The sequence below is a fragment of the Hippichthys cyanospilos genome, chromosome 18 (genome assembly GCF_059441005.1).
Source record: "Hippichthys cyanospilos isolate Australia breed blue-spotted pipefish chromosome 18, RoL_Hcya_1.0, whole genome shotgun sequence".
Lineage (NCBI taxonomy): Eukaryota > Metazoa > Chordata > Actinopteri > Syngnathiformes > Syngnathidae > Hippichthys > Hippichthys cyanospilos.
In genome coordinates this window covers 3,667,702-3,680,298 of record NC_142386.1, presented here as the reverse complement: position 1 = coordinate 3,680,298, position 12,597 = coordinate 3,667,702, and the positions used below count along the sequence as shown (strand labels likewise).

General features: G+C 40.5%; 1 protein-coding gene across 1 annotated transcript; it reads left to right on the top strand.

Moving 5' to 3' along the window:
- The first annotated feature begins 3,674 nt into the window (after positions 1-3,674).
- Positions 3,675-11,538, top strand: LOC148408503 (transgelin-like). Its single transcript, XM_088440069.1, has 5 exons — positions 3,675-3,841; positions 9,203-9,389; positions 10,440-10,611; positions 10,695-10,797; positions 10,884-11,538. The coding sequence occupies exons 2-5, from the start codon at positions 9,210-9,212 to the stop codon at positions 11,032-11,034; spliced, it is 606 nt and encodes a 201-aa protein (XP_088296195.1). The 5' UTR covers positions 3,675-3,841; positions 9,203-9,209; the 3' UTR covers positions 11,035-11,538.
- The last annotated feature ends 1,059 nt before the right edge of the window (positions 11,539-12,597 follow it).

Sequence of the window (12,597 nt, the reverse complement as noted above, 5' to 3'; positions counted from 1 at the left end):
CAAACGTCATAATACTCTAATCATGACACAATAAATATTCCTACTTCAATTTCGTCAATACATAAATATACATCGTAGTTACGTTTGCTATTATCGCATTTTTACAATCTTTGTACATAATGGGGCGCCGGTAATATTTGTACAAAAAGGGGACATAACCCCCTAATATTTTATATATGTATGGATAGGGCTGATTCCACTGAACATTTTGAGAGATTGAACGTAAACATATATTTACAGTCGACGGTATTCTGACCCTTTCAAAGTCAGTCCAAGTTTAGTGATAATAAGGCCAGGCTAGTGAAAAATCTCCAGACACCCAAGGGTTAAAGCGGCAGTATAGCGGTAGTGACAAATCACACAAGAAAAAGGAAACCAGGTGGGGACCAAAAACCCGCAGTCTCACGAAAAACATCATTTGTATAATCATGCTACATCCCAGTGAGTAGAAAGGAAGGCTTGGAAAAGATAGGGAATATAAATGTGTTGCCTGCTGTGTCCAACTATTATTTGGTCCTGTGTTATGCACTGCCCGCGGTTTTAATCTCGACTTTTTTTTATTCGTGCGAGTCCTGCACCTCATTATGTGCACGCCTCTCACGGTGCACACAGCCACTAATGGTGTAAGGTTGTGCACATGAAATGTTCCAGCACACGCTGCAGCTCTTTGTCTCCCAACAACTCAAGACAATACTGCAGATAATGATCATGCATTTACAGAAAAGGACATATAGTATATTACATTACATGTGCGGAGGACATTTAGCAAAAAAATGGAATGAGGGACCTCAGATATTATACATTTAAAGAAGGTTAATTGTGTACAACGCTCGATGATATTCCTTATGGATAAGATAACCTTATTACGCAATCGTTTCCATGAACATGTCACATGAATGTCCAAATGCAAAATATACATCCTGCGTTGTCCTTTGACAGCATTTGTTCTAATTCCATCAACTACATCTTTTTTTTTTTTTGACACCTTTGATGACCTCACAATTTTGTCTGTCCTCCAGGCGACTCTTTTTCAATTAGCGGCTCCCAGCAGGATCGTTAACACCCAGCAGTGTCACAGCACCCCAAAACCAAATTAAACCTGTTATGTCTGCTCACAGGACCAGCTCCAGTCTGAGCCGCCAGATGTTTGGTCATGTGCAAAGCGAGCATGAAGAAACTCAAGCGTGACTCATCACAATGCATACTGTATGCGCACAGTACATTTTGAGTACATTTTTTTTTACTAAAAATACAACATTTGGTCACATCGGTAAATAGTCAAATTTACACTTGGATTTACTCAAGTTTTTAGTTTTTTCCAAGTGAAAATTTTACTTTTAAAATTGACTTTGTTTGGACTGGATCCAAATATAGCCTTAGAGTAAAATATGCTCAATAAAATTCACCGTGTGTAAAATAGCATATAAAAGATACAGAACCTCTGTACTAATAATATCTAATATATATATATATATATATATAACAACTTTTCAACAAATGTTAATTTCTCTTTTTACAGGGCTTAAACGGGTTACAGGTTAGTTTGCAACTGAAAAAAATATCTTAAAGTGCATCACAGTACCAGAAAAAAAAAGCAAAAAAACTCAATCCTTATTGAAACTAGAAATATTTTGGGCCAAGTGATGCTAGAAGAATGATTAAATCAGAAAAAAAATGATAATAAATGCAAATTGATCTGGAACACTAACAGGAATATCATGATATGGGCCCTTTGAAATCATAAAGAATGACTGAAAAAAAAAAATCAAGAGCAAATGTTTTGGCCATATTGCACAGCCCTAGTGTACTTGGTCTAGTCCTAACTTGAGGATTTTCACTATTTGGTTCCGGACTCCGTACCAAGCCCCAGCAAAAAGTGGAGCTTCACTGCATAGGCAGTTTCACAGGCAAATCTGAAACTCAATGCTATTTGTTGTTTGAATCATCAATGTACTGAGACAAAAAAACAAAAACACACACACAAGTGAACCACATGTTCAAATACTGCGTGCGTTCAGATCTTCCAGATTGTGGATCAGAGCCACATGTCAATAAAAGCTGAAATGTAGTTGATGTTGCTGATCTGCCGCGCATGTAAAAGTGAACAATTCCACTTTAGGTTTAAATGTGCTAATGATTACAACTGTAGCTGTCGTCACAGTTAGTCTTCACACATATCACAATGGTGACAGGAAATGGTTGTAAAAACAGTCATGGTGAACAACCTGAAAGGCCTCAACTGATGACTCCACACATCTGACGTCATTGTTTGTCCCGAAAAAGTCTCACCATGTGGAGACTTGCTCTTGTCTCTGGCATGTTAAGAGCAGGGAGTGTCTTCCCTTGTTGTCATGGAAACAAACTGCACAAGTTTCAGTTCCAACACATTGCGTGGGTCGTGTCGTGGCCTGTTTTCACATGAGATTAACACCTGAGGTAAATTTAGATGCACCTCAAGCTTTTTGATGAATGATATCAAAGGAAAAGCATACAAACAAAACACTAGGAGGCTAAAATATTGCATAGGTCCAATTTAGCCCATGGCAGGCTCATTTACTGCCATTAATTCATCCATTTCCCCCAATTTTTGCACTAATCCTTTCATTAATCCTATAGCCTGGACTCCCTTTATACAAAAGTCCATATTCTTGAGCCGCTTATCCTCACAAGGTTCACAGGGTTTTTGGTGCCTATCCCAGCTGACTTTGGGCAGTAGGCGGGGGACACCCTCAACTGGTTGCCAGCCAACTGCAGGGCGCCAGAGACGAACAACCATTCGCACACCACAATCACACCTAAGGACAATTTAGTATGTCCAATACACCTGCCAGGAATGTTTTTGGAGTGTGGTAGGAAGCCAGACTGCCCAGAGACAACCCACACAGGCTCGGGGAGAGCATGCAAACTCCCCACAGGAAGGCTGGAGTGAGGTGGATTTGAAGTCAGGTTAACGAACCGGGAGGCGGACGTGCTAAAAACTGCTTCACGGAGCCGCTTAATACTTTAATTACGACATGTAAAATATTCCTGATTTAATCACACAGATATATAAAAATACAGTGTTATTTAGTTTTGCTATTATCGCATTTCTACATTTTTTGTACATGGGGGGGGGGGGGGGGGGGCGTCGATCCCCCCCAAAAGAAAACAAAGGGAAAAAAAAAAAACAAAGTTTGTACGTATATAGGTATGGGTAGGACAGATGCCACTGAACATAAGTTTCTATTTGACAATCTTTTGACCCAGCCAAAGTTGGGTGATAATAAAAGCGGGTTGGTGAAAAATCCCCGGACGCCCAGGGGTTAAAACGAACGTGTTGATTTTAGACAAGTCAGAGAGGCGGGCGAGAGATGAGCTGCCCCGTCTGCCTCTCCCATAAGTCAGCCTCCTCCTTGTCCTCCCACAAAGTGCCCTTGATGCCTCTATCGTTCCCCCCTCCTGCCTCGCTAATCCAGCGCCGTTCCAAAGTGCAGGGGCGGGGGAGATATTCGGAAAATGCCTTTCATTGACCACACCAAACTCCCCTGTCACATGGCCTCTTTTCCCTTCTCTTCCTTCTCCTAAATAAGGAATTACAATTTGAGCAAAGAAAGGGAGTAGGAGCATAAGGGGCGTGGCACAGTGAAATAAGAACCCGCGAAGGCGTGTCTTTTTCCTCCGACTCCCTCTTTTCTACTTGAATGCGGTGAAGTCATATATTTCAGACCAGGGAGTTTGCAGTATTTACCTTGGCAACCTGCGCTGTGCACGGTGTACTGTTCTGGGGAGGATTAGATAAGCGAGGGGAGGAGGACGAGACAAGACAAGTGTACCTTTGCTTACCTGAACGCAACGACGCAAAGTAAGTCACTTTTCAGCGCTGTTTTGTTTTTGGCATCTCTTCTCATTTGGCAACTTGTGATGAATTGCAAAACTTTGTTTCGAGGACGGCTGAACAAAAGTAGACATTTGGATTAATAGCGATTCCGAAAACAAGGCGCGATTGATAATGCATTCACATTCCGGGTCAGCGCTAACTAGGTTTCATTCAATTAATTGTCCGGGATTTAAAATGCAACGTGTGTCCGTGATTGGAATGTAATGTGTCACAAGTTATACGCAGCTAAACTCGACCTGATGCAACAACGAGGAAGTTGCAAAAGCCACAGAAAGAAATCGGCAACTCCCTGGCTCATAGATGATTAACACAACTTCGGGGACATGTTATCATAGCAAACTATGTCTGACATCATGCCGACAACTCATCGGTATCTGTAAATCTTGCAAACGCTAAAACTACCTGAAATTATAACTTAAAAGTTGTATGAATGCGGATAAAGAACTAAGCATAAATAAATTTGACTTGACTGGTTCAGCTATCGTGAATAAAAGGTGTGGTCCGTGTTGCAGATCCACATTTAACCTGTCACACTACTATAAAAAGAGGAACAAATGATTGTGGTTTCAACTCCCAATTTCGATGCAATTTTGTATATTTGTCCTAGCTTGTGCAATCAGATCAAGCATGACAACGTTCAAATACATCGAGTTGTAAAAACAACAACAAACAAACTTCCCCACACCAGAGTTTCAAGTTGCAATCTCACTATTCTAGAATATGATTAACCTTCTGTTCTGCCGGTAGTCTGGTAAACTCTGATCCAGTCCCATACTTTACAAAGCGTCTGAATAATTGTATGGTCCTGGCATGGTCAAACTACGGCCCGGGGGCCATATGCGGCCCGTTAAATTTTTTAATCCGGCCCGACGAACTTGAAGAAATTAGCTATCAGGAGGTGAGTGATAATGTTAAATTTCTGAAGGATAACTGAATAGCATTGCTTTAAAATAGTAACTGTAAGTTAACTGTAACTGTAAGAATTTTGTTCATTTAATTTCCACTGATTTATAAAACTTGATGTTTTATCATGCATTCCCCACGATTTTTGCATGAATCCTTCCAATGGCAATTCGCGAATGAGGCGCTATAGAATTTTTTTTTTGTTGACACCCCAAAACCACGGGATGGCGCTTGCGGCCAAGTTGTTATTTACAATCCTTTCAATGACTTCAATGATTGGCTTAGCCTGGACTCCCATAATGCAAAAGTCTTCAAGTCACAATATTTTAATTATGAGATCATAAATATTCATATTTCAATTTAATAAATGTAGAAATATATATTGTATTTACTTTTGCTATTATGCAACTTTTACAATTTTGTACATACAGAGGTCGTAGGTTCCACGCCCCCTCCAAAAAAAAAAAAAAAAAAAGGGTGGATAGGGCTAATGCCACTGAACATTTTAAGGGGTTGAAAATAGATACATATTTGATGATGTTATGACCCTTTCAAAATCAGCCCAACTTGGGTGGTAATAAGGTCAGGCTGGTGACAAACACCCAGGGGTTAACAGCTATACTACGTGGATGCTTAAAAAAAAATAAAAAAATAAATATATATATATATATTTTACAAGAGCCACTGGTCTAGGATGAACCCAATCTCTCGTCCAGTCGCCTGGGATAGGCTCTAGCTAACTCATGACCCCAATGAGGATAAGTGGGAAAGAATGCAAGCTTTCAGAAAATGTAATATTAACAATGAATCATTTCTCCTCTTGCATTAAATCATTCATTCACTCAGAATGTGCCACTGTATGAGCTAAATATTAAAAGCATATGATTCAACTCAACGTGTTAAACGTCCCGAAAAAAAAAAAAACAACAACCCGTGATTGTTCTAACCAGGACCTTATGACCTCCAATCCGATATTTACGTGTAACACCGAGGGCTCAGAGTTCACATCGGGGTCAAAGTGTACAGACAAAGTAGTTTGGCTTTGCCCGGGCAGCTCAGATGTTGGGATTGCGAGAGATATCATCCCAGCAGATGTTTTTGATAAATTGAGCTGGTTTGGAAGCATTTTGCAAACAGGCATATGCTCTTACCGCCCGTATAACCGCCATAACCTCAGACAATAAACAGACACGAGTCTCATCCAAGGCAGTGTGGAGCCATTAGACAAAACCATCGCGTGTCAAACGGCCAGCTCGCGTTGAGCAAGTCGGGCCTGTGTTTTGCAAGGGATGCAATAGGTGTGCCTTTCTTCTCTGAGGAACCGAGGCGCTCGTTCTCAATCGCGGTAGGCATGCATAGCATGGACGTGCGGGCGAGAAAAAAGGAAGTGTGGGAAAAATGTTCCTAGCCGGGGCTAAACATTTCCATATGCCGTCGACTTCATCGAGATATGCCACGAAATGATTGAAATGAGGGATTTAGACGTTTCAAAGACTCTGCTCCACTTTTCCGGGCTAGACGTGCTTTTATGAAGGGTGTAGCTATCAGGGCGGTTCTTATATTGCGGCGGACACCGGTGTCGTTAGGCGTTTTGTTTGCAGTCTTGTATACACATAAGGTTCTTTGTTAGCGAGGGAGGAAGGAAGTGACAGCTGAATGAGCAAACAGGATGCAGGAAGGAGGACTATTCTGTAGAAGGCAACAGGAAGCTCATACTGCATTAATAGGAGGTAGAAGTCAGCCATGATTTCGAGAAAACAAGGCTGCCGGGATCGTCAAAACTCGTACGTTTTTGTACATCCCTCTCATGGTGAAGACAAATAAGAAAAACAAACAGGTAATAAGTTCATTTATATACACCTTAATCACAAAAATGTTTCCCACAAGCCCACATTTCACAAAGACTGTCAAAAACCCCTGATCGAAACCTCTCATCTGGGCAAGGAAAAAGTAAGAGAAAAGCCATTTGGAAAAATGCAAGAAACCTTGAGAGGGGGGAGGTGAAGGGATTGCCTTTCCAGGAGGATCAGACTGCAACGGATGCTGAGTGGTCAAACTTAATCGCATGATATGATCAAAATGAAAGGGGGACTCAAGTCAAAAATGTTGTTTACGATAATGTTCTGTGCAACCGTGCTAGTCCAAACCTGCTATTCTGATACATATCATGTTAGTGGAAAATCAACTAAACAGCAAAACTACTATTTCACAAGGTGGCCATTTTTGCGCGATGGTGACTGAAAATGACATGACGGTTACTGAGGTGACAATCACAAGGGCTGGGTAGTCAAATGAAATCATTTGATGAAGTCTTTATAAATATTGACAGTTTGAAAAGGTCTAAATTGTGAAATCTTTTTTTATGCCCAAATGGTAGAATGCTGGATGAAGATGTGTTTGTAATAGATAGAAGCTACTAATTGTGTCGTTTAACTCTTTTAATGCTTGCCTTTCAAAATGGCGCCATCTGCTGGCTGTAGTTAGCGCCACCACCCGCTTCAGGAACAAAAACAAGCTACTCAAACCTATTTTTTCAACCATTTCCATATAACTATAAAAATATGCAGTTGAAGTCAACTGAAGTTAACGCTATGCGTCACTAGGACTCCAGACGGCGTCATTTCTCGTCAACGGCACTCAAAGAGTCAAGTAGGAGTTTGTCAAACCATTTAAAATCATAACACATTATTGTTGTTCTGTTAATTAAACAAACTTTCTTTAATAAATGTTCATTGGGTTTATTACTTTGAATAAAATCAACTGACATCATAATTAAGCAGATTTTTTTTTTAACCATATTACCTGGCTTTACAACCAAACATGGCTCAGCTTGTGAACGTCACATGGCCAAATCTCCAAAAGTGCGGCATATTTTCTGCAATTATCTTTACACAAGTATAATCAAATCTATGAATGTAATTTACATTTTTATAGTTTTTTTTTAAGGATAACTGTTTAACAGATGAACAAATGAAATCTACGTGTATTTTTTCCAAAACATCAAGATCTTTGTTTCCCATCATTTTTATCGTGGCATGTTTTCGGATCCGCACCGTCTGCAGACAGCGAATGCACCATGACCGTAGTGGACTTTTCTCAGGGAAAAAAACAAAAACAAAACTGACATTTCTAACTCCTCCTCTTAAAATGTCATGACATGAATTCCTCCCTCCTTTTCTCTCATGAAATGTCAGCATACACGTATAAATTAGAGATGGCTATGATATATTTGTAAATACTAGTGGTGGGAGAGGGTGTGAGTGGAAGGAGAATGATTACATAAGGAGATTTAACTGCTGTTGTCGTGATTGTTTCACATTGCATCAAGTTTCTTCTTGGGACGTCGACTTTTTGGTCTGTGTAAGCACTGCAGACAGCTGCTACAGCCCATACAAAAACGCTGGTGCAACTTAAAGCAAACACAATCTGTTCTGGGACCATCTTCCGCCTCAAATATGTTAGAATCCTTTTGTCAAATCAGAAATTGCTCGCTAACTTTAGTTTTCTGTGCTCAAAATATTCCTGCTCGCTCAGAAAATATTTAATTGCTCGCTGCCGATAGTGGCATAAATATAATCACATACTGTATGCTTGCGGACACGAACAGGAAGTTACTGTAAACACGGAAACTAGTGTGTGCCCCGTGAGCCGGGGGTGTCATGTGATTAAATCCGCCTATCGTGAAACAGCTTGGAATAAACTGAAATTAGAGCAATTACTAAAAATAAAAAGCCTGAAGAGGGAGGCAAGACAACTCAAACACGAGCCAACTCTCTCAGGCCAGAACAAGTTCATTATTTCAGATGCGGCCCGGTACCAGTTAATCCACAGACGGGGCGGTTGGGGACCTCTGATCTAGACAACCAGAAAATGTCATAGTTAAAACAATGTGAGAAGAAGGAAGGGGCGGGGGGAGAAAGTTCAAGAAAATCAAATTCACATGAGAAGATCATTTTACATCAAAGACATAAAAGGAAACAAAAAAACAAAAGAGTCTTTTGTGTCGCATATGAAAACCGGACTTTAAAGCCTCAGCCAAGCTGTAGTCTTTTTTTGGGTCTGACCACACAACTAAGGTATAATATTTATTTTATCTCCAAACTGAACCTTTAATCCTATCTTCCACTCATTTCTGTCCACTAGAGCTGTGCGATACTTTGATTTTGGTATTGATCCAAACCAAGTAAATACCGGTGGCAGTATCGCCGATAACAAGTAATTTTAGGTGCATTGCTTGGGCCAATGGCGCTATTGGTTCATTCCTAAATGCTTGCAAATGGAATTTAGTTCCACGGCAAATAGAGACCCGTATGATCACTGACACCGAGGGGTTAAACGCGCATTCCTGAACGTACTATATAACCAACTCAGAGTCCAGAACTCCTCTTGCCATTAATGAATGCTAACGTTCCCTCCTAACAGGATCAACATGGCAAACAGGGGCCCAGCATACGGTCTCACCCGCGAGGTGCAGAGTAAGATTGATAAAAAATACGATCCGGAGCTCCAGGATACGCTGGTGGAGTGGATCGTGGCCCAGTGTGGACCTACTGTGGGCAGACCGGCGGAAGGCAGAACCGGCTTCCAGGAATGGCTAAAGAACGGATGTGTGAGTTGGATTCCAAATCATCATTATGACTATTAAGCATCTTATGATACTGGAGATCTTGTGAGATTAGGTTGTCATGGTATCTGCACAGTACGAGATCCAGTAAAACACTCCGCTAAACCGGTGGAAAACATCACCAATTGTGGGGGGGGCGGGTTCTTAAAAATAAATTCTATTGTATGGAAAATGTATGGACACGAATGCTTGTAATTTGACAGAAAAGCTTTGATTTTGAAGTTGTTTCCGGAAAGCATGTCATATTCCGCACAGTCTATTTAGTCGTGACGGGATACAAACAACGTAATCGTGTCCTTAAATAACATTCAGTTGCCAATTCAGTGCACTAAATAACTTAATTATGTAAGCGTTTTATTGTATGGTGCCTATTGTCAGCGTTTAGTACGCATAAATTAGCATAAATTAGTCATTAGCTAGCAGCGCACAAGCGCTCTATATCGGCTGGCAGGAGCCGTAGGATTACCGAACTCATGTTAGCTGAGGTTGTTGCGGCGTTCGTTATTTTCAAGAAAAGAAGCAAGCAGACTGAACCACCGTCTGAGTCCATCCTTGTTCACACGGGAATATTATTAAAACCGGGAGGCTCATGTACAGTAAAAGTGATATCGCCAGCCGATTCAATTAAATTAATAATTAATTCAATTAATTATTCCATTTGACTCGCTTAATGATTGCAGTCTTTTGACATATACACACAATCATCAACTTGGTGGAACATTAATGGTACGCAACTTGGGGTATTTGTGGCTAAATGAACTCAAGCTGCGTCGCGAGGAAAAGAAAAAATAAGTGCTTCAAGCGCATCCACCTACACTGAAGCTGCGTTCACTGACCGCTCACAATCTCACTAGATCATTAATTTTTTGTCATGATAGCTGGAAAATTAATGCCAGGGATTATTTTATATTTCATATTTTGCACAAATCTCGTCTCTTCTCGTTCTTCGGAGACGTCTCGTGAGATTTGTCTCGTCCCAATCCTACTATTTAGCGCGCCACATTTACGCAAAACGACTTTGTTTTGTGTGTGTAGGTGTTGTGCGAGCTCATCAACAGCTTGAATGCCCCCAACAAGCCAATAAAGAGCATCAAGAAGTCCTCGATGGCCTTTGGTCAAATGGAGCAAATCTCCTTGTTCCTTACGGCGGCGGAAAAATACGGAGTGACGAAAACGGACATCTTCCAAACTGTTGACCTCTATGAAAGTAAGCCGGCTTTCAACCAACGTGCGTGTTGTGCAACACCGGCGTTTGCGGCGTGTTTTATTGATTTGATTATTCATCTCCAGGCAAGGATCTGGCAGCTGTCCAGAGGACCTTGGCGGCTCTGGGTAGCTTGGCTGTCACAAAGAATGATGGGAATTACAAAGGAGACCCTAGCTGGTTCCATAAGTATGCCTTGTTTTTTTTCTCCCCGTTTTCTATCTAAACATAATATGTCAAAGTAGACTTGAAAATGAAATACGGTTGGTCTGCAGGAAAGCTCAAGAGAACAAGAGGGATTTTTCTGACGAGCAGTTGAGCGAAGGCAAGAACTTCATCGGCCTGCAAATGGGAACGAACAAGTTGGCGTCTCAAGCTGGCATGACGGGCTACGGGAGACCCAGACAAATCATCAACAACAACTGAGTTTTTTTGACCTTCCCTTCTGCTCGGTGACGGCACAAAATGGAGAAACTCTTCCGCTTCCAGTAAATCTTCAGGGCCAGGAGGACAAATGTGACACTTGTCTGTTTTTCAGACCAAACCGGGGACCAAAGCAACCATGTGCACATAACGTCAACACATGTCAATAGAGCTGTGTTTCATGCTAGTAAAATAGTTAGCTCAACTTAAAAATATGTATTCTGTTTAATTAAAAAAAAAGTTACTACATCTGAATTCCATTCAATTTGAAGTTTTGAGAGATCAAATCTGACAGCTGCAAACATTCCTAGCAGAAGTGTAGCACAGGTTTGAGAAAATAAATCCAACGACAAGAGAAAATGAGACAAATTACAAAAAGTAAGACATGAAGCGATCCTATTGCTACGTTTCTGTTGACTTTTCTTTTCTAACCATCATGATGGCCTTCTTTTGGTGTAATACATTCTGTTTGAAAAATGTTTGAAAATAAAGTTCCTTTTAACTGTTGGGAAGCCTGCTGTGTGATGAATAATATTGAAATTTGATGCAAAACAAAAATTATCCAGGAAAATAAGCTGCACGAGTGAAAAATCGCATCAACAATCTTGAGAAAATTAAGCTCAGTCAACATCAAAATAGCGCATTTCAAAGTGTAGTTGCGCAAGTATGTGGGCTCCCTCTAGTGGTATGCAAAAGAATCACTGAATTAAATGTTCACCCTGCATTTATGAATTTATTTAATCCGATACAGCAGATTTGGATAATAGAATAAATTGTATTTGAAGTATACTTTCATATTCAATATATTTTATATAAAATATTAAGTATTTTCCTATACTGCGGTGCAACAGTAACTCATTTACTGCCAACCCAGAAAAAAATAAAAATTGTGGCAAATTTTCATTTAACTTTATATATTTTTTTTTAAATGTAGGTAAGTTTCAATGCTGCAGTGCCTGGTAACAACAATGACAGTTTTACATCATTTTCTATGGGAAAATGTGTTTATAAACGGGAAAGACTGATTGTTTCCTAAAAAGCAGCTGGATGGAAAAGATTTCTCATGACCCGGAGGATCAAATAATTTTCTCTCACCACTGAGTACACAACCCCTAACACTTTATTTCATTCACGTATAGCTCACTTGGTAGCAAAACGAGCAAATTTCAAAAAAATGATGTAACCCAAAGACATACATACGAGTCAGGGCATGATTACCGTTGCGAAATATCCACATCGGCATGTGGATCCGTAGCAGATGGCTATCGTTAGCAGCGACCATTGTGTTCATGCGTCAGCGCAAAACGCCAAGCATGGAGTGACTCGGACAAATGCCAAAAGTCAGGAAAGTACGTCATAACAGATAAGTGAATTATGGAAGGGGCTAGACGGAGATAAAGCATCTAGAACATTCGGGTGTTTTGGAAGGACAACATCTCGCACTGGAGATTACGACCTTTGAGGTCAGAAAGAAAGGCAGAGCAATTTTGGAAGCGTTTTAGAGGCCAAACAAAAAGACTTCCTTTTCCCCTTTCCTCCCCCGTCTTATCTTGGTGTGCTCCAAAT

Excerpts from the sequence above, each read along its gene's own strand:
- LOC148408503 (XM_088440069.1), top strand. The coding sequence starts at position 9,210 with ATGGCAAACAGGGGCCCAGCATACGGTCTCACCCGCGAGGTGCAGAGT. Across the intron at positions 10,612-10,694 it reads AACTGTTGACCTCTATGAAA|GCAAGGATCTGGCAGCTGTC; the intron begins GTAAGCCGGCTT and ends ATTCATCTCCAG. Across the intron at positions 10,798-10,883 it reads GACCCTAGCTGGTTCCATAA|GAAAGCTCAAGAGAACAAGA; the intron begins GTATGCCTTGTT and ends GTTGGTCTGCAG.